Genomic DNA, 23,498 nt, shown 5'->3' on the forward strand with positions numbered 1-23,498 from the left:
AAACCAGTTGCTGTCAAGGCAATTCCGACTACATGTGGTAGTGTGTGCTCCATAGGGTTTTCAATGTCTGATTTTTCAGAAGTAGATCACCAGGCCCTCCTTCTGAGGCATCTCGGAGTGGACTTGAACCTCCAACCTTTCAAGTGGCAGTGGAGCACATTAACTCTCTGTACCACCCAGGGACTCCTACAGAACTATTACCTCTTTCTATTCTTAAGGCCTTGCAAAGAATTTAAAAGAAAAAGATTTTACTCTCTGTACCACCCAGGGACTCCTACAGAACTATTACCTTTTTCTATTCATAAGGCCTTGCAAAGAATTTAAAAAAAAAAGATTTTATTTCTATGGAGAAAAATAAACTATTTTCTCAAAACGAAAAATACCTAATTTGGCCAGAATGCATCAAGAGACAAGGTCCAGTTATGGCTACTGTGCGTGCATGCCTGTATTACTACATAGCCTCTATGAGACTCCTCTGATAACCACATTTCCCATCCTTGCTACGTCATTCTTTGCCATATAAACTCCATTAAAACATCCCATTTACTATTAATAATAAAACCGTGTCTGAACTGCAATATTCCCTGGGGTCTCTTAGATGCTCCCAATCCTAAAGTTCAAACATCAATCCATTTACAGTAGTCTTCTCCGGCAGAGCTGCTAGTGGGTTCCAACTGTCAACCTTTTGGTTAGCAGCAGAGCATTTAACCACTGCACCACCAGGGCTCCTTAGTACATACTATAGCAAGAAAAACTGTCTAACAAGTAAAATCTCTGCACTTGGCATGACCCTCAACTAAGGTCCCTTAAGGATCCTGATAAGTTTGGAATTATCTATATTCTCTGTCTTATATCAATAAGGTGTACCTCCTTAAGACATCTTCCCTGCCTCAAGCATCAGACATAGGAAGCTCATATACACACTAATTCAAGGAAAATGGAAAATGACATGGCTGATGATAAAAAGTAAAATGATGTGGGTATTTTTTTTTAAATATGAGAGTAATTCCAATGGGGTAATGTGGCAGTGTGGGAACTGTGATTTGCAGGAAGGAAAGAAATCTGACAAAGAAATATAGGAGTGGGGGACGGGCAAAGGGGAATAAAGAGCATTCCAGGAATTTCCCCAAATACTGATAAACAGGTCAGATTCCTTGGCACAGGAAATCACTTCATACCAAGTTTCCAAGTTCTAGCTAATGACTGTAAATAGTATTGTCCAAAATAAGAAAATTCTAGCACATTAAAAGGTTTTAGACACTAACCAGCTCACAGTACCATTTCTAACATCAAAGCTTTAAGGTTTTCCTCTTAATTTTACCCCTACATAAAACTCTAAATATGCATTAAATAGTTCACAAGTAAGTTCTATGGCATCTCAAGTAAGACAAGTATTTTAAAAACTAGAAACACAGAGACCAGTTTCATAGCCTCAGGGCACATTTTAGAGCAATTAGGAAGTGAATATGTTTTCATGTAATTGAGAGGAATCCCTGCACTGCCAAATGATCAGTAAGGCCCCATATTATCCTGCCTTTAAAAAAAAGTAAATAAATATTCAGCAAGCTTAAAAGAAGATGGAAGAACTACAATTCCAGGTATCTGCATCTTGGGTAAGGTTCTCCTCACATCTGATTCATAACCTCTCAAAGTTAAGCACTGTTCTTTCTTTTTCTTTTTTGGTAACGTTAAGTGCAAAAAGCTGATAACGGTGGATGAACCAAAACCAAAAAAACCCGCTGATGTTGAGTCAATTCTGACTCATAGCGACCCTATAGGACAGATTAGAAATGCCCTATAGGGTTTTTGGTGAAAGAAAGGAGGCCAAAATACTTCATTGCAAGTAATTTATAAGTCCCTTGCCTCCACCCCTCTCCAAGGTTGAGTTTTCACAAACAATTAAATTTTATAGCAGCTCAAATGTTGAATGATGTAATCAAGTAAAATAGATTAGTATAAAACTTAGTAGTAAATAAATTGACTGTCTTCAGATTACACTTACCTAAATTCATAACCTTTAGAAGCACCACGATGAGTTTAGATTATAGCTCCCTAGCTCATGAGCAAGAAGAAAACAAAACTGATGATTAACGTTAGTATTCACAACAAGATCTTAAATCTAGCCTGGGCACTCAAGCCAGATTATAGGTCGAGTTAAAGGGTTGAATCTGTTCAAACCGTAACATTTTTCTTAAGATTTACTTCTAGAAGTTACTGTAGCAAAGAAAAAGCATTCCCCCCAAAAGATTTCTTCTGAATTTTGCTTAATTTCAATATATGTAGTATTACTTATAAAACTAAGACAGCTAGTTTTTAGTATGTTTTGTTCCTTGTTTACCTGGAGATTTCTTGTTTGATCTTGATTGTACCAATTGAGACTGTCGAGGCAGCAGCGGTGATGAAGGCAGAGACATAGAGACACCTTTGGCCAAGCTCACCCTATAGGTGTCCTCTGCTACAGAGAGGCTGCCAACAGGGAAGTCCATACCATGGCCAGGGGGAAGGACCGGAGAAGTCTCTGGATCAAAGTCACCTCCTGGAGTGGAGAGATGATACCTTAAGTTAGACATCCATTACAAGTAGATCCAAATTTCATTACTAAGAACTACATCCTTAGAATTCCCATATTTTTAAAATTATTTTTCTACCATTCTTCTGACTTTTCTACTCTACAAGGTAAATCTCAAGCATCACTTCTTAAGCCTTAATGAACTCTGCTCCGTATCCCTTTCCATACCACGTCAACTGGTCTGGTTTCATTCCTAAGAATGTGTTCAGAAAGCCACTGATCTGAGATGGATCGAGGTCAAGTATGGATGATTCACAAGAAACTTTGATTTGAGAACAGTAAGAGAGGAAGATCATTAGTCTTATATGGATATTAGTAGAATGGAGCCAAATGCCACCACCTGTTCCAGAACTCCATGTCTGCCTCACCGCCCCTCTCCAAAAAGAATGTTCAAGGGACAGTCTAGCCTACCTGAACATTCCTCCCCAATACTAATTCTCTCATCCTGTCTACTCCATACTCCCCACAGTATAGAATTCACATTTCTACAATTTAACCAGCCCCAAACCAATCACCAGACTGGAACCATGGCTCACTTACAAGGCAGTTTCTCCTTGGCATTCAATCCCTATCGGAACTTGGAGACAAACAAGGTTACTATTATGAAATTAAACAGTCTAGGACAGAAAAAAAAAACCTAACTTGTTGCCATTGATTTATTCTGACTCATAGCCACCGTACAGGACAAAGTAGAGCTGCCCCATAGAGTTTCCAAGTAGCAGCTGGTGGGTTTGAACTGCCGACCTTTTGGTTAGCAGCCAAGCTCTTAACCACTATACCATCAGGGCTGCCTAGGACAGGCAGAGCCCTCAAAAAGACAGAGGATGCAATCACATTGTTGAGTATGCAAGGAAGGGGATACTGAGGGCCAGCCACTCTGAAAAAAAAGCCAGTCCTTAAGTATGCAGACAATACAGGCTCTCCTCCTATTTTTCCTCCTCCACTAATCACCTTTTCCCCTTAGGGTATAGCAAGAAGCAACTGAGGGTATACAGGGAGAGAAGGTAAATCATAGCATTTTCAAGCTCTAAATTACATATAGCAAAATTAGAAAGATAGTTTTCCACAAGCAAATCAGTCTCTGACAAAAGCTACCCAACTGCTCTGTACCATGCCTTACTGACTCCAAAAAAATCAAAGACGAGATTTGAAAAAAAGACAAATGAAAGCTGTCTAGCCAGATGGGAACTCAGTTTTTGCAGATCTTTGTGTCCCTTTGGGCTGAAAAGGGACATGACTCAAACCATCAAATTCCAAGTTGCATTGTTATTCTTGTCTTTCATGGTAGGGGGGCAGTGAAGTAGTCACTCCTGCCATGAAAGAACTTTTGAACAAAAATGCAAACACAGTGGGGGGCGACTGAGAGTTGACAACACAGGGAAAAACAAAACAAAGAAGTGTGGACAATGCAAAAATGGGCATCACAGTGGATAAGGGTTTGGGTAGAAAAGGAAGGCCATGGACCACACAAAACGAGCCTCACCCACAAACAGGTTCATGCCTTACTTTAAAAGCCAACTCAAAAGCAACAGAGCTGTGAACAGAAAGCCCTGCGTTCCACAACAGAGGAGTTGGCCTGTCAGAAAGGCAAATTCAGTCTCACCTGGGTCAGCTATGCTTGAAGAGGTTTTAATATACTTGAGAAACTAAAGTCGTATTACTAAATGCCCAAAAGACTGGCATTTGAAGGAAAAAGAAAAAGAATCCCCAGGAAACTCAACAGAATTTTCAACAAGAATATTCATGAAAATTGCCCAAGACAAATACTCCCATCCCTGAGGGAGGGAAGCAAGGAGGAATTAGTAAAAAGCTGTTGCCCTCTAGAGTCCACAGGAACGGCAACAGCCCCCACACCCTGATTCCCCAACAGCCTCGCACACACTGTTTCCCAAGTCTGCACTTAAACACACTACTGTCCCTAAATCCTAGGGCCCTAAGGACTAGTATTACGCTACCATGAAATACCCTGGAATCTTCCAGGGCCCAACTCCTTGAGTCCTTTAGAAGAGTATGAAGTTTCCCAGCTGCCTCCCCTTTGACTGTCTCGCAATGAAATAGATCTTAAGGAAGAGCTGGGGGTGCAGTGTAATGTCAACTCCCGTTGGGGCTGTGTGCCCATCGCTCTGAGAAAACTTGTGCACGTAGAAGGGACAGATGTTTTCTCTGGTCCAATACCTGGTTCTCATACCCAGTTCCAACCACATCCATGTCTCATCCCAGGAACGCAAACAGGTGCTGTGACTACAAGAATGGTGCCAGATCACCCTCTGTGGATGTTTAGACAAGAAATACTAGGGGATATGAACTTGGAGAGAGCTGCTGTCACAGCCCACAACTCTGGCGGGTTATACTCATGAGGTGTGGGGGAACTTGAAAGAAGTGATGCTGGTTGTTCCATGTGGTCTGAAGAGAGCTACCATGCCCTGTGGGTGTCCTTATACTGCCTAAATCACTGACGTGGGGCTGTCAAATAGCTATAGGATGTCCTACTATACCACAAGGGCACTGTAACAAGGCACTCACCCCCCTACTCACACAGGACTGTTTCTGAGCTATATAGAAAAACCCCCGACTTCAAGTCCCTAATCCAGATGGGGACAGAGAAGAAGGGGGAAATGGATCTATTGTGATATCGTCAGAATTAAAGAATGAAGATCATTCCTAAGAAAGGGTTTATTTTCTTAAATACTTAGAATTCTCCAATGCAACAGAAGAGAAATTGGGCAGTGAAGGGTAAAATAGAGAATTAAGGAGTTTCCTATTTACGAAGTCTGCCCATAAACTTTGTTTATATCAAGTAAAGCAAATATTTTCATTAACTGCAAAGCTGGTGGGGATGAATTTCCAAAGCATGCTATAACCGTGAGGACCTTCAGCCTTCGGAGCAGCTGGGCTCTGGCACTTTGATTTTATGCGGTCTGCAGTAACGAGGGAGTTTGCAAAGGAGAGATTTCTATGTCAAGTTTGCTTTGACATCCTCACTGTATCAGTCCCAGACATACTGTTTTGTTCCTTTTTTGTTTTGTCTTGTTTTGCAGAGGAAATTACAGACAGCTAATTTCAGCTTCCATTGATTAAAAAAAAATACAAAGCGGATAGAGAAGTTTAGTGTATGAATAATCAAAAACCAAACCCCTACAGTTGAGTCGATAGGCAGGCACAAAGCAAGTCGGGTGATCTTGGGGCTTAGAAGCTAGAGACAGCATTCTGCAGCCTGGTGCTTCAAAAGCAGGAGGGCAGGGGGGTTAAGGTCAACGTAAGTCCAAAAGCATCGCAACAACGCCAGTAGCAGAAGGCAAAAATCTCTGAGAGGCATCCGTACAAGCAATACAATATTGGTTCTCGGCAACATGACACCAGAAATTCTCCAGTTGATTTAACATTCCCCAGCAGATGCTTAAAGAGGTTTAAGAGGAATTAAAGACGTTTTACTGCAACGATCAGCACCACTGGCACATTTTTTAGTTAGCTCTGAATAAATGTTTTTCTTTTAACCGTGACCTATTTTTTGTTCCTCACCTCAATTAAATGATGGAAAACATACTTCAATCATCACTCTTGTTGCTGTGGCAGAAATGCCCAGGCTGGCAAGGACTATAACTTCTCTCCAGGGTATGAAAACCCTGTTATCAAACGACCCACAATTTATGGGGCCTCCTCTTGTTTCAGTGGCAGCTGTTTCCCATGAAGCATTCTTATCCCAACATACATTTCATCTCAGAGAGCATCTGATCCAAACTTACTGCTTCACAGACAAGAAGCTGGACACAGGGCTTAACCTCCCTGAGCAAGGCAGACCAGGTGCTACCATACTCGCTACTCTACACGTTTAAGAACTTTACTTTGGAAAAAAATGGAAGTCCCCAAAACAGGCAAGTTTTTAAATGAGCTAAACCTACATAAAAAAAAAAAAAAAAAAAAAAATTTTTTTTTTTAAACCTACATAGGGAATCAATAATCTTTTGTTGTACAGGGCCTGGTAATAAATACTTTAGGCTTTGTAGGCCACATATGGTCTCTATCATCCGTATCTGTGCGTGTGTATGTACAAGTATATTCGTATATATGTGTGTGTATCTATATATACACATACGTAGGTGCACATGTTTCTTTTCCCAGTTACAAAATTTCCTCAATTACAAAAATAAGATTGGAAAATGCAAAGAGGGCATTTACAAGATGTACCTTATGTAAACTAAATAAAAAATAAATGCATATTCATGCGTGCACACACGCACACACAAAAAAGAACTGTAAATCAAAGTTTTCAAAGATAAATGGAATTATCAAAGGGGATAAAGCCAGCTAAGTAAGGCATTTTAAATTGGTGGAAATAGCTTTTGACAACAGTTCTTTATTTTAAAAGTTTTTCACCATTACAGACTGTGAAAAGGGATTTAAATTCGTAATGAAAGAAAACATGAATCTAAAAGATGATGAATGGAAGGCTATGCAGAATGACAATGTTCAACATCACAGATTAAAATACATGAAGTGCAAGATTACAGAGGGCTTTAAAAAAAACGAGGGCGATGGAGCCAGGGAGATGAAAGTAAAAGTGTATTTCAGAAAAGATAGACCCGAGAAAGGCAAGGGTGAAGCCTAGCCATTAAAGCAAATAAGGCTGCAGAGGCAGGAAATAAGATTTCTCTTTATTGTGCCATTGAAGCGGCGAGGCGGAGGAGGGGGGAAATAGAAGCTTCAAATAGAAGGATGTTCTGTTTATATGGTTCCCACAAAACAGGGCTGTGCTAGACATTAAATGTGCTGGGCATCTTTTGTATAGTCCCTGCCTTGGGAGAGCATTTATGGGTCTTAAACATATTTTCCATTATAAGGTTTTACAACCACATAGCTCATATACATATATAGAGAGAGAGAGATACCTGGCAAAATTGGAAAAGATTTCCTCCCACAAGGTTCAGTATCATTTCTGAAGCCTGTAAACCACATCTCATAGGACCTCCCCTAGGATCTAGCCATTGCTACTGAGTGTTAACATGCATTGTCAAAAACAAATTTAAGATAAACGTATCCAAAAAAACAATTTTCAAATAATAATACCACTAATAGGCAAGAAAACAGGTAACCCCAAGGTAAAAAAAAACCTCATCAATAGGACACATTTTTGCCTTCAAAAATGCTCCAAGCGGTCTCTAAGTAGAGATCAGTAATTACTATCCTCAGTTTTATCCTTAATATGCAACGGTTATAGAACCAAACGTACAAATGTACTTTATCCTGAAACATGATCAGTAAACAAACCGGCATTTCCATTCAAACTGTCAGTCTTTCCTTTAAGACCTGTTGGCATGCAGGAGTTTCTGTGCTTTGAAACTACATAACATCAGAAAAACTCCCCAACCCCAAGTCCCAAAAGGGGAGCATCTGAAATAATAAGCTTTTTTTAGATGTACTATGTGCTTTTTTTTTTTTATGTGCTAGGCAGAGTTTTAAGTTATACACATACATACCAAAAAAAAAAAAAAAAAAAACCCATTGCCATCGATTCTGAATCATAGTGACCCTATTGGACAGAGTGGAACTGCCTCAAAGTTTCCATGGAGTACCTGGTGGATTCAAACTGCCAACCTTCTGGTTAGCAGCCATAGCACTTAATCACTACACCACCAGGGTTTCCCCATACTTACATGTTGTTGTTGTTAGGTGCCATCGAGTCAGCTTCGACTCATAGTGACCCTATGTACAACAGAACAAAAACACTGCCCGGTCCTGCGTCATCCTTACAATTCTTGTTATGCTTGAGCTCATTGTTGCAGCCACTGCGTCAATCCACCTCACTGAGGATTTTCCTCTTTTCCACTGACCCTGTACTCTGCCAAGCATGATGTCCTTCCCCAGGGACTGATCCCTCCTGACAACATGTCCAAAGTATGTAAGATGCAGTCTTGCTATCCTTGCCTCTAAGGAACATTCTGGCTGCACTTCTTCCAAGACGGATTTGTTCATTCTTTTGGCACTCCATGGTATAGTCAATATTCTTCGCTAACACCACAATTCAAAGGTGTCAACTCTTCTTTGGTCTTCCTTATTCACTGTCTAGCTTTCACATGCATATGATGCTATTGAAAACACCATGGCTTGGGCCAGGCGCACCTTAGTCTTCAGGGTGACATCTTTGCCCTTCAACACTTTGAAGAGGTCCTTTGCAGCAGATTTACCCAATGCAATGCGTCTTTTGATTTCTTGACTGCTGCTTCCATGGCTGTTGATTGTGGATCCAAGTAAAATGAAATCCTTGACAACTTCAATCTTTTCTCCATTTATCATGATGTTGCTCATTGGTCCAGTTGTGAGGATTTCTGTTTTCTTTATGTTCAGGTGCAGTCCATACTGAAGGCTGTGGTCTTTGATCTTCATTAGTAAGTGCTTCAAGTCCTCTTCACTTTCAGCAAGCAAGTTTGTGTCATCTGCATAACGCAGGTTGTTAATGAGTCTTCCCCCAATCCTGATGCCCTGTTCTTCTTCATATAGTCCAGCTTCTCAGATTATGTGTTCGGCATACAGATTAAATAGGTATGGTGAAAGAATACAACCCTGACGCACACTTTTCCTGACTTTAAACCATGCAGTATCCCTTGTTCCGTTCGAACAACCGCCTCTTGATCTATGTAAACGTTCCTCATGAGCACAATTAAGTGTTCTCGAATTCCCGTTCTTTGCAATGTTATCTATACTTTGTTATGATTTGCACAATCGAATGCCTTTACGTAGTCAATAAAATATAGGCAAACATCCTTCTGGTATTCTCTGCTTTCAGCCAGGATCCACTTGACATCAGCAATAATATCCCTGGGGCCACGTCCTCTTCTGAAACCAGCCTGAATTTCTGGCAGTTGCCTGTTGATGTACTGCCACAGTGGTTTTTGAATGATCTTCAGCAAAATTTTGCTTGCATGTGATATTAAGGATATTGTTCTATAACTTCCACATTCGGTTGGATCACCTTTCTTGGGGATAGGTATAAATATGGATCTCTTCCAGTCAGCTGGCCAGGAAGCTGTCCTTCATATTTCTTGGCATAGATGAGTGAGCACCTCCAGCGCTCCATCTGTTTGTTGAAACACCTCAATTGATATTCCATCAATTCCTGGAGCCTTGTATTTCGCCAATGCCTTCAGAGCAGCGTGGACTTCTTCCTTCAGTACCATCAGTTCCTGATCATATGCCACCTCTTGAAATGGTTGAATATCATCTAATTTTTTTTGGTATAATGACTCTGTGTATTCCTTCCATCTTCTTTTGATGCTTCCTGCCTCGTTTAATATTTTCCCCATGGAATCCTTCACTATTGCAACTCGAGGCTTGAATTTTTTCTTCAGTTCTTTCAGCTTGAGAAACGCCAAGCGTGTTCTTCCCTTTTGGCTTTCCATCTCCAGCTCTTTGCACATGTCATTATAATACTTTACTTTGTCCTCTCGAGATGCCCTTTGAAATCTTCTGTTCAGTTCTTTTACTTCATCAATTTTTCCTTTTGCTTTAGCTGCTCGATGCTCAACAGCAAGTTTCAGAGTCTCCTCTGATATCCATCTTGGTCTTTTCTTTCTTTCCTGTCTTTTCAATGACTTCTTGCTTTCTTAATGTATGATCTCCCTGATGTCATTCCACAACTCGTCTGGTCTTCGGTCACTAGTGTTCAATGCATCAAATCTATCCTTGAGATGGTCTCTAAACTCAGGTGGGATATACTCAAGATCATATTTTGGCTCTTGTGCACTTCCTCTGATTTTCTTCAGTTTCAGCCTGAAGTTGCATATGAGCAATTGATGATCTGTTCCTGGCCTTGTTCTGGCTGATGATATTGAGCTTTTCCATTGTCTCTTTCCACAGATGTAGTCAATTTGATTTCTATGTGTTCCATCTGGCGAGATTCATGTGTATAGTCACCGTTTATGTTGGTGAAAGAAGGTATTTGAAATGAAGAAGTCATTGCTCTTGCAAAATTCTATCATTCCATCTCTGGCATTGTTCTATTGCCAAGGCCATATTTTCCAACTACTGAGATCCTTCTTCTTTGTTTCTAACTTTAGTATTCCAATCGCCGGTAATTATCAGTGCATCTTCATTCCATGTTCGATCAATTTCAGACTGCAGCAGCTGATAAAAATCTCCTATTTCTTCATCTTTGGCCCTAGTGGTTGGTGAATAAATTTGAATAACAGTCGTATTAACTGGTCTTCCTTGTAGGCGTATGGATATTACCCTATTACCGACAGCGTTGTACTTCAGGATAGATCTTGAAATGTTCTTTTTGACAATGAATACAACACCATTCCTCTTCAGGTTGTCATTCCCAGCATAGTAGACTATAAGATTGTCTGATTCAAAATGGCCAATACCAGTCCATTGCAGCTCACTAACGCCTAGGATATCAATATTTGTGTGTTCCATTTCATTTTTGACGACTTCCATTTTCTAGATTCATACTTCGTACATTCCAGGTTCCGATTATTAATGGCTGTTCACAGCTGTTTCTTCTCATTTTGAGTCGTGCCATATCAGCAAATGAAGGTCCCAAAAGCTTTACTCCATCCACATCATTACGGTCGACTCTGCTTTGAGGAAGCAGCTCTTCCCCAGTCTTCTTTTGAGTGCCTTCCTACCTGGGGGGCTCATCTTCCAGCACTATATCAGACAATGTTCTGCTGCTATTCATAAGGTTTTCACTGGCTAACGCTTTTTAGAAGTAGACTGCTTGTCCTTTTTCCTAGTCTGTCTTAGTCTGGGAGCTCAGCTGAAACCTATCCTCCATGGGTGACCCTGCTGTTATCTGAATACCGGTGGCATAGCTTCCAGCATCACAGCAACATGCAAGCCCCCACACTACCACAAACTGACAGACATGTGGGGGTATACTTACATACATATATGTAAAGCACAAACAGCCATGCAGTTGATTCTGACTCATGGCAACCCCCTTGTGTTTCACAGTAGAACTGTTCCCTAGGATTTTCATGGCCACGGCCTTTTTGAAGCAGATCCCTAGGCCTTTCTTCTGAGGAACCTCCGGGTAGCTTCAAACCATCAACCTTTTGGTTAGTAGTCAAGCCCTTAACTGGTTGCCATCACCCAGGGACTCCATATGCACACATACACCACCAGGGTTTCCCCACATACATGCATACTCATTTAATCCTCACAGTAACCTGAGGAAGTAGGTGCTATTATCATCCCCCTTCTCAGATGATGAAACTGAGGCACAGAATCAGGTATCCTGCCCAAGGACACACAGCTAACAAGTGGCAGAGCTGGGATTTGAACCTAGGCAGTCCAGACCTAGAGTCCACTTTCTCAGTACTCCAAAAATCCATTGCCATCGAGTCAATTCCAACTCACAGCAACCCTGTAGGACATAGTAGAACTACCCCATAGGGTTTCCAAGGCTGTAATCTTTACAGAAGCAGATGGGCATATCTTTTTCCTGCGGAGCCACTGTCGAGTTCAAAACAACGACCGTTCAGTTAGCAGCTAAGCACTTAAACACTGTGCCACCAGGGTTCCTTTCTCTCAGTACTGCACCCCTTAAAAAAGTCTACTGAGATATGCTTTTCAAAATTATGTAGTTCTGCATACTTAATAGGGGAAACCAAAAATAGTATATGTAGGTCTACACACAGTACCGGGCCACTGTGAAAAGAAACCTGTTCCCTCATCTATTTTCATTTTTCGTGCCGGCTGGTTAATTAGCTCCACAGCACTCCTGGAACACTCCATTTGGGAGGCGCCCAGGCTCAGCGATCATTAATTTTCTTTCAGTCACACCTTATGCTGTCATCAGATAGGCGAAGTAGATCCAAGAGAGATGTTTAGTCATCAAGTACCCTAAATAGTTCCTTCTCTTTGTTTCACTCTCACAGTCTTTGGGCTTGCTGTTTGTGCACTGCACTTCTGTACTGAGTGTCATTTCTGCCCACAACACAGTGCAAAGTCTGAGTTCAGCCACTTGGCCTGGCACAAATGAAGGAACTAGCAGGTCGGCTGTGGTCAAAAGCAACCTGGCAGGGCTCATCTTAAATCTACGTGGAATTCACCAGTCTACATTTTGTCATCAGGATATACTCATTACTCAGGTCCACAGACCCTGCCAAACACACCACAACTCTGCAGACTGTAGATCTCCGAGGTCTACCACTGCTACGTGCCATTAGACCAGTGTTTCCCAACCCTGTCCACACAGAAGAGTAACTGAGCCCTGTGCCAGGGGAGTCTATTTTAATTGGTCTAGGGTATGGTTCAGGCATTGGTATGTAAAGCTCACAGGTAATTCTAATGTGCAACCAGGATTGAGAACCACTGAGGGAAAAAGGCGGTAAGAATGATATAAAACGTTTGTTTCTGCCATAAGACAAAGAGATGGGACAGATGAAAGGCGGCACTTGAGGGACCACTCAATCATTTACAGCTGATCAAAATAAGGTTGCGTTATGCAAATTTTACATTCTTTGAGTGTGTGAGTATATGTATATACAGTTGATCCTCATTATTCGTGGATTCTGTATTTTCAATTTTCCTACTCACTAAAATCTGTTACCCCAAAATCAATGCTTTTGTGGTCATTCATTGACATGTACACAATGGCAAAAGATTTAGTCGCCTGATGTAACCATTCTCAGCTGAGGTAGAACAAGGTGACGCTCTACCTTCTTGTTTCAGCTCTCATACTGTAAACAAGCATCGTTTTCGTGATTTTTTAGTGCCATGCTTTCTGCATTTTTGTGCTTTTTGTTGGTGATTTCGCTGTTTACAATGGCCCTCAAGCACACTGCTGAAAGGCTGTCTAGTGCTCTTAAGCACAGGGGGCTGTGATAAACATCATAAATACCTGTGTTGGATAAGCTTCATTCAGGCAACATTTATAGTGCTGTTGGCCATGAGCTCAATGTTAATGAATCAGCAACATGTATCAATAAAATATCTTTAAACAGAAACACACATAGAACAAGGTTATGTGTTGATCGATTGACAAAATACCATGGACAGAAGCTCACAGGAACCTAACCCTGTATTTCCCCTAGGGAGCAATGGTTCAGTATTCAGTGTTCACACTGACTTTTTAGAACATAACTACAGCAAATAAGGAGAATCAACTACACACATGTGTGAATGTACATGTGAGTATGTGCAATGAACACACAAGCCTGTACATACATGGAGTCCCTCTGGAAGGACACACAGAGCCAGTAGTTGTAGCTGCCTCTGGGAAAGGGAACTGGCCACTGGGAACACGAGTGGGAGTTTACACTTATATATGGTTTATTTTTTTTTCCTATTTTTTTTTTATGTGGATATTTTACCTTTAAATATTTTAAATTGGTATTCCTTAGGATTAAACCAGGATTTGCAGATCTTAAGGCTATATGGGCCACCCATTTAGTTAGGCTACAGCCTAACTTGGCAAAGGGGTGAACCAAGGTTTAGTTCTACAAAGTATGTGTTCAAAGTTCCATGTGTGGTGCTTACTGCTTGGAGGTGAGCTTGTTTCCAGTTACTGAAATGGACATGGGGTTAAGAAGAACGGTACTGCCATGGTCTGAAGCAGTGCAGATTCCCAGCTGAGAGAGCTGAGTTTTCATCAGAGATGGGCTCTGTGTCTGCACACGTTGCTTCTCTCCCGTTCTTTCGCATCTGTCTCTTGTCCAGGTCCTGGTCATCTATGCTGGTGGAACATGGGCGCACTTGTGAGTGCATGTTCATACACAGACACTGAACATCCGCAGACCTAGGGAAATGTCTGGTCAGCCAGGGAGAGGAAAATAAGGGGGAACGATACACACGGGAGGATGAGAAGGGGAAGAGAAAAAGAGGGGAAAAAAAGACGCTAAAAAAGAAAGGAATAAGGCAGGTCAGGACCAAGGAATAAAGAAGCAACAAAAAGACGGAGAACAGCTGGCATTGAGGAGCAGAGGCAGCACAGGTGGTAAAAACATGAATTTCTGTTTCTGTTTAAAACTACATCTGGTTAGCAGCCCTGACAAAAGCTCTTTTAACACCTTATTAAAATATCTGTTTAACTACAAAGTAAAAGATAAAAATTCACAAATGCAAAAACTGTACCAAAAGATAAAGGATTGTCAGAAAAGGAAAGAATTCCCAGAAATTAACAATTTGCATTCAACTGCTAACTGAAAGGTTGGCGGTTCAAATCCACTCGGTGGCGCTGTGGAGGAATGACTGGTAATCTACTTCTACACGGTTAAAAACCAAACCAGTTGTCTTTGAATTGATTCAGACTCATGGCAAGCCTAAGTGTTTCAGAGTAGAACTGGGTTTCCAACTCTGAACTTGTAGGAGCGGACTGCCATGCCTTTCTTCCGATGCACCTCTGGGTGGGCTCGAACTCCCAAACTTTCAGTTAACAGCTGAGTGCTTAACTATTTGCGCCTGTCTGTAAGATTACAGCCATTGAAAAGCCTATGGAGTGCAGTTCTTCTCTGACACACATGGGGTCGCCATGAGTTGAAACTGATTCCACAATGATGAGAATCACCAAAGAATATCCTTTGTTGTTGTGTAACATACGATTTGGTGGCCTAACCGTGCTTCAGCCTATAAAACAGCCTATACACTTTTATACCGTTTACATTTTCTCTATGTGCATACGTTACCTATAAATTTATCCAGGTGGTGGGTGGTTGAGAGGAGACAAGGGACCCTTACCCTAGAGGCTATGCCTATATTTCTGCCCAAACCTACCAACAAGAACCAACAGATTCCAATAGGTAAAATGAGGCTAATTAGTTCTTTTCTCTTTCAATGATAAACCTCCCCCAAACATGCCCCCAAAATAAACATAAATGGTGGAGGACTGAGGAAAGCATATACCTCATTATGAAAAGGAAAAGAAATATCTTCTTTGAAGACTCAAAGAAAGAAGATTCAGGGGAAAAAAAAAAAAATTCAGTGAACTGCTAAGCATTCTCAATAAAATACAGGCCAAAATGGCCTCTGTCTACTTCATACAGTGTTTTTCTGATTATTTAATCTATACCACAGGCTAAGATTAAGGAGCTCTGGTGGCGCAGTGGTTAAAGCAATTGGCTGCTAACCGAAAGGTTGGCAGTTTTGAATCCACCAACGGCTCCAAGGGAGAAAGATGATTACAGCCTTGGAAACCCTATGGGGCAGTTCTACTCTGTCCCACACAGTCGCAATGAGTCAGAATCAACTCAACATCAACAGGTTTTGGGCCTCCATGGGCACTGATTGTGGATTCAAGTAAAATGAAATCCTTGACAACTTCAATATCTTCTCTGTTTATCATGATGTTGCTTATTGGTCCAACTGTGAGAATTTTTTTATGTTGCGATATAAATCCATACTAAACGCTGTAGTCTTTATTTTCATCAGTAAGTGCTTTAAGCCCTCTTCACTTTCAGCAAGCAAGGTTGTGTCATCTGCATATCGCAAATTGTTAATGAGTCATCCTCGAATCGCAATGCCACATTCTTCTTTATATGGTGCTTAAAACAATAACTGGTGCTGTTCTGTGCCAGAACTTGCTAACAATGGCTAACATTTTTTACATGGTTGAGACACTCCGCAGGGTAAATTCTCTTCACTCCTTCCCACCTCCCTCTAAACAATCACACCACAATGATCATTTTCATTGCCAAAGACCTTAAATTACAAAAAAGAAATATTAAAAAAAACATAGTTAAGCCAGTATACACAACCTTTTACATGCCATAAGATTATAAGGGGAAAATAATATACACGACCAAAAGCTAGACAGAAGTTTACTAAAATGGTGGTTATTCTTAGGAGGGTGGGAGTGTCAGTGGGTTGTTCTCCCAACCTTTTACATTTTCAGTTTGACATTTTCTGACATTTTTCTAATGAGAATGTTTTATAAGATATACTTTATTTTCCATTAAACATTTATTTCAAACATAAATTTGTATCCATCTCCTATTACTTCCAGAGGCTGCCCTGTAAGCACCCCCACTCCCACCCCCCATGGATGCTGGTGAAATTTCTGAGGTTCTTGCTCTCATTAGTGCCTACATGGGTTTCCTGTGGCTGCTATAAGCAAATCACCACAAACCTGGAAGCTTAAAACAACAGAAATTTATTTTCTCAGTTCTGGAGGCCAGACTGAAATCAAGGTGTCAACAGGCAGAATCCATTCCTGGTAGCTGCCTGGCATTCCTGGCATTCCTTGGCTTGCAGCCATTTCACTCCAATCTCTGCCTCCATCTTCAGATGATTTTTGTCCTCTGTGTCTCTTATAAGAACACCTGTCATTGGATTTAGGGCCCACCCAGATAACCCAGGATGATAACCTCATCTCAAAATCCTTAACTCAATCACACCTACAATGACTCTTTTTTTAAATAAGGTAACATTCACAGATTATGGGAATTAGGATGCGGGAATATCTATCTGGAGGCCATCATTCAACCCACTACAATCCCCTTCCCCAGGAAGGAGGGCTCAGTTTTCCTTTATTCAGGGCTCAGTTTTCTTTTATGCCCACTGTTTTTACCCAATCCACTTGGCTCAGACTTGCCCTTGTCTACCTGGCCCAAACTGCCCATAGTCATTTTTTTTTTACTGATGTCAAATGGTCTTCCATGTCAATTGTTCTCACTGTGAAGTTCTGTACTGGCTTCTCACCACTGGACAAGTTCCTTACCCTGGATACCTCAGAGTACTTAGAAGGAATGCCACTGCCCTAGCTATGTCTATATACTTTGACCTCTCTGCTCTCAACTTCAATTTTCAAATCAATTAATCCTTTTCTTAAAGAGTCTTGGAGGCACAACAGTTAAGTGCTTGGCTGCTTACCAAAAGGTTGGCAATTTGAATACACCCAGTGGCTTCATGAAGAAAGACCTGATGAACTGATTCTGTAATGATTATACTCAAGAAAACGCTATGGGGCAGTTCTACTCTGTCATATGGGGTCTCTATGAGTCCGAATTGACTCGATGAAATCCAACAACAACCACCCTCTTCTTAACAATAAGCTTCCTCAAGAAAAGCAAAACAACTAAACCAAAACCCAAACCCATTGCTGTTGAGTCAATTCCAACTCATGGCGACTGCATGCATTACACAGTAGAACTGCCTCACAGGGTTTTCTTGGAGGTAATCTTCAAGGAAGCAGGTCACCAGGCTTTTCTTCCACAGTACTGCTGGGTGGGTTCAAACCATCAATATTTAGGTTAACAGTTAAGAGGAAACCATATGCACCACCTAGGAACCTTAACCACCCAAATTTAATTTTTAACAACACAGAATACTACACTTTTTCCACAGAACTTTCTCGGGGGTGACAAGAGAGATGATGATAGCAGGGCTACCGTGTTGCACATCTCCCATCTAATGTGGATGGGCCTCTGGAATTACGCAATGAGGCAGCCCTAGGGACTGTGACCACCCACAGGATATCCAACTTTTAAAGCCATTGTCCACCTCAATTGCATGCCTTCCCTCTTCATTACTACATGAAGCTCACATCAGACTAAGTGCCCAACTAACACTTTAGATTTTTATTCAGCTGTTTGTTTTCTCTGTATTTGTAAGTCCATTGACTCTATCTGCCTTAATAATGGTGGTGACTAAGCTATCATCATTAAGCCGTTTCTTTGTGTGTGAGACACCTTGCTAAACACTATATACATCATCTTATTTATTCATCCTATTCCATTTACAGTGGATGCTGTCTTTGTCCCCCTGTTACAGATGAGGAAACTGAAGCTTAGGAAGACTAGGTTATTTGCCTAGGGTTCCACAGCCTTAAGTGCCAATCTGGGATTTGAACCCAGGTGGTCCTGACTTCCAGGGTCAGAACTCCTAATCATGGCATTACACTGTACTGTATCCCCAGACCAGGGATCGTTACCTAAGGTGCGTAATAAACATGGGGCACTATTAGGTGCTTAATAAATTCTGACTGTCATCCCCAAATAGTTTAGCAAGTCACGTTTCTGTGAATGAGAATCATCAGGAACATTCTGTCATACTGGACATGCTGACATTTTGGGGGTGGAAAAATAAGTAGAGGGAAAAAGATTTTTAGAACAATACCGTAACCAGTACACCACCTCCTCACTAACTACTCAAATCCAAACTCTGGCAGTCCCGTCAGCAAAGCTGTCTGCCAACAGGCTTCATTCTAAGAGAAAGGGAGAAAGTAAAAGAGACTGCTACCATTTATCTTATTTCAATTCCTCACAAGAGAAATGTGATCTATAAACACTTTGGAAGAAATGCCTCAAAGTTTCTAGGCAGCATTTAAAGTTTCTTCCCCACAAAAACACATTCAAAATGCAATACAATCAACTCAGTTCACATTCCAGAAAGTTACAAACTAAATCAATCGTATACATGTGGCTATATTACTAGGTCTTCAGGCCTGTATTGGGCGACACAAAATGAGGGGAAGAGGGGAAGATGACTTTACAGTTTGTGTGTGTGTGTTTGGTTTTTTTGGTTTTTTGGGTTTTTTTGATACATTTCTATTCCACCATGAATACCACCAAAAAAAAAAAAAATCATTGCTCAGTTCCCAAAACAGCAGCCTCAAAGACATGCCTGGTAAAATATCTTAGCAACAAAGTCGATATAGTATCACTACACAGTTAACCGTATTAACATTCTACTTAATCATGATTTCTCAGACACAAATAAGGAATGTACATTCATTCTCTGAGAATTACTTTGGGAAAAGAGCCCTCCAACAATTTCTATGAAGTTGTATATACATTAAACATTAACATTATACTCAATAATTACTACTTTTTGTGCATCCAACTTGCCAGTATTAGCATGAGAATAAGCAAATGTTGATGAGGAACCAGCAGAAACACAAGAATTTGATAAAATATATTCACCAATTATTTCGATCCAATCCCATCCCTTTTGTTATTTCTGTAACGCAATCCTTTCACTCATCTGCTTTTATACCTACATTCAAATTTATCTTTACAGGGCTGCCAAGAACAGGGTTTAGTGAAAATGGGGTATCACCTTCTTCTAAGAATTTTCAATGTTACATACATGTGTCTGCCATAGCTAGTCAGGAGTGGCCTCACACACACACACAGAAACAATCAGCGCCAACCCATAAAAAACCAAACCCGTTGCCGTCCAGTCAATTCTGACTCAGAGTGACCCTTTGGGACAGAGTAGAACTGCCCCATGGGGTTTCCAAGGAGCGGCCGGTAGATTCTAACCGCCAACCTTTTGGTTAGCAGCCATACCTCTTAACCACCGCACCACCAGGGCTCCACAAACATCACCATGGGCTCCCAAACCTGGCCAGCTATCCGTATTAACTGGCTAGCATTAAAAAAAAATACAGATGCTTGGATCCTACCTCTGGTGAGGGATTCAGTAGGTCTGGTGGGAATTTGAATTTGTCACAAATGCCCCCAGGTAAACCACCAGGTTTAGGAATCACTGCATTAAACCACTACACTAAGGCCCATTCTTGTAAAGCCACGGTGAATACTGAATTACATGCATACAACACCTTTGACTGTACATGTGCATGCACGTGCTTGCACATACATGCAAATAAACACTCACACACTTTCTCTTTGCAGATACAGAGGCTTCTGGCTTTGAATCCTTGCATTCAGTCCTCACATCCCTTCCCCCTTGAAGCAAACACATGCCCTCCCAGACTGTTTACAGCACCTGTCCCTACAGCACTTCTCTAAGGACATGCCTCTCACCATGGCTCTTCCCCTCCATCTGCAATGGGCTGGCAAGGGTCATGTCTGCCATATAGACAAGTGAGCTAAGGAAACAGAAATATCTGAGACACCACCCTTTACTAAACCTTAAAGGAGAGTGTCAAGGAGCAGAAAAGCAAAAAGCCAGAATATAGAAATTACCACACATTATAATTAAGAGCAAAGATGTATATAATGCTCAGTATGGTCCAGGCATTGTTCTAAGCACTTTAACTCATTTAATCCTTGTGATAACCAACAACCAAGGGGGTAGACTGATGCTATGACTATCCTCATTTCACAGGTGCAGAAATGGAAACACAGTAAGGTTAACCAACTGGAGCTGGGAATTGAACTCAATCAGCCTGGCTTTGGAATCCATGTTCTTAATCACAAAGCAGTAGGCTTTGGAGACAGAGACAAACCGGGTTCAAATTCTAGCTCTGTCACTTAGTAAAACTGGGTGGTCTTAAGCTACATCTTTAGCCTCTTTAAGCTTCAATTTCCTTTGCTATACAATGAGCAAGATACTCACAAATAAGCTATTGATTATGTAAGCATTTAGCACATTGCTTTATATACATTACCCCAAACCTACTGCCATCGAGTCGATTCTGACTCATAGCGACCCTATAGGACAGAGTAGCGCTGCCCCATAGGGTTTCCAAGGAGCACCTGGCGGATTCGAACTGCCGAATTCTTGGTTAGCAGCTGTAGCACTTAACCACTAAAGAGCAACTCTTATTAGTCCTGCATTTTTTTCTCCCAGAAAGATTTATTTCCTGGTGAACTGTGGTCTACTTGCCAATTTCTTTAATACTCTGAGTAAGAGTAACAGAGATCTCTTACCCCTCCCCCTCAAAACAATGAGTATCAGAAACTCTTGACACAAATTTAAATGTTTATATGAGTGTAGGGAGCCCTGGTGGCACAATGGTTAAGTGCTTATCTGCTAACTGAAAGGTCAGCCATTCGAACTCACCACCTGCCAGGTGGGAGAAAAGACCTGGTGATCTGCTCCTATGAAGATTACAGCCTAGCAAACCCTATGAGGCAGTTCTACTCTGCCGTACAGGGTCACTATGAGCTGGAAGCGACTTGATGGCACACAACCAACAACAACATGAGTGTATTTTATTTCCTTGCTTAACGCGCATTTTCCAAAACCAAGTATAACGTGGTTAAAAAAAAAAAAAATTCCCCACATCTTCAACATTATGCCTGAAGCTAAAACAAAAACAAAAAAACAAAACAACACCATTTCATTTGCCCCTCATAATTACTATACAAACCCAGAGCCGTTGAGTCAATTCCAACTCATAGCAACCCTATAGGACAGAGTAGAACTGCCTCACAGAGTTTCCAAGGAGCGCCTGGCAGATTCAAATTGCCAATCCTTTGGTTAGCCGCCGTAGCACTTAATCACTATGCAACCAGGGTTTCCCATAATTACTATATGACATAGAAATTATCCCCTTCATTTTACAGACAACTGAAATTCAGAAAAATGAAATAATTTGCTCAAACAGAACCAGTGGGTACGTACATCCAAGATGGGACTCGTACCTAAGTTCCTGGAAGCCAAACCAGCAGAATTCTTATTTATCTTTACAATACTGCTCCCATAAACCAGGCGAGATTTGAGGTACTGTTTGGGGAGCCTAATGACCATGGTAACAACTTAATCAATGGGGGGAGCACTCCAGAATCTCTAATCTTCAGAATCTTAGAGCTAAGGATGTAGCATTAAGAGGTTTTAATCAGATTAGCAGCATCAAAATTCACACAAAGCAGAGAAAGAAAGAGAGCTGACCTGCCTGAAATAATGATTTGTAACCTCTTGGTACGGTTTTAACATTAAACTTACAGAATCAATACAAAATCTTTCAACCTAATCCTATCAAGACTGAAAGATGACTTAAATGGCTTTTTCAGCTTTATAATTTCAAATTTAAACATGACACATATGTTTGACTTGCTTAGAACTGGGTTAGTAAACTATTGATGGTTAACCATTTAACAAAAGATTAAAACAGCTTTACTGAACCTTTAGGTAAAGGAACATGCAGGTTATAAAAAGAAATTTATGTTTTTATTTACTTTTTACAAATAATTATATAATATATACTATGCGCACAGTTTAAGCACTTTACAAATACAAGCTCATTTAACCCTCATAAAAGGCTTACAATACACAGAAAGGTTAAGTAATTTGCCCAAATTCACACGATGGTAAATTGTAGAGCCAGAATACACACCCAGAAAGTATGGCTTGTATGCCTTCAAATGGTCAATAAACACATAAAAATCTTTTCATTCTAAAGACTTACATAATTAAAACAATGAAATGTGATCTTTGCCTGTCGTACTGGCAAAGATGAGATACTATGATTATAATCTATATTGGTAAGGATGGAATAAATAAGCACTCTTATACATTGCTGGTGAAACTGAAAATTTAATGCTCCCTTTTTTAAGGGCAACTTGTCAAAATCTAGGAAAATTATAAATGCACAAACTTAACAGTTTTTCTTACAATTATTCTCATGAACGCATGAAAAGTTATATAAAGAGGTTCACCATACTACTGCTTGTAATGAGGACATCAAAAGGATACAGCTTAATGTCCATCAACTGGGGAATAATGAAGCAAATATAGTCATCCAAATTTAATACTGAGAAACTTTAAAAAGACATACTAGTATGTGCTAATATTTAAAAAAAGGTCTAACAATCCATTCAATCAACTGAGCAATTTATAGAATAAAATGTATTTTAAATTCCATGTGGGTTTACTTAACGATATATATATGTGTATGTGTGCATGTGTGTGTGAGTACATGCATATGCACAGAAAATACCTAGACAGATCACATAAGAAAACTGTTGATATTAGTCGCCTCTGGGAGCTGAAAAAGGAAACAGAAAAGAAATGGAGACATTACCTTTATTTTTCTCTCAATACCATTCTAGTGTTTTAAAACTTGTGTATTATATTTAACTGGAATCCTCCTGGTGCTGTGGTTAAGAGCTATGGCTGCTAACCAAAAGGTCAGCAGTTCAAATCCACCAGCTGCTCCTTGGAAACTCTATGGGGCAGTTCTACTCTGTCCTACAGGGTTGCTACAGGTCAGAATCGCCTCAACAGCAACTTTTTTTCTTAATTATATTTAACTATTACGCTTAGGCAGTTCAGATGGCTTTACAAAAACAAATGATATCAA

At 40.6% G+C, this 23,498-nt stretch overlaps 1 protein-coding gene across 1 annotated transcript in view; it reads right to left on the minus strand.

Annotated features, from left to right (window-relative positions):
* Nucleotides 1-23,498, minus strand: part of TANC1 (tetratricopeptide repeat, ankyrin repeat and coiled-coil containing 1) — a 304,559-nt gene that overhangs the window by 156,725 nt on the left and 124,336 nt on the right. The window contains exon 4 of the mRNA XM_003406004.4: nucleotides 2,339-2,536. Within this exon, the coding sequence (XP_003406052.2) occupies nucleotides 2,339-2,536 (198 nt within the window). The remainder of the gene's footprint in view (nucleotides 1-2,338; nucleotides 2,537-23,498) is intronic.

The sequence above is a fragment of the Loxodonta africana genome, chromosome 6 (genome assembly GCF_030014295.1).
Source record: "Loxodonta africana isolate mLoxAfr1 chromosome 6, mLoxAfr1.hap2, whole genome shotgun sequence".
Lineage (NCBI taxonomy): Eukaryota > Metazoa > Chordata > Mammalia > Proboscidea > Elephantidae > Loxodonta > Loxodonta africana.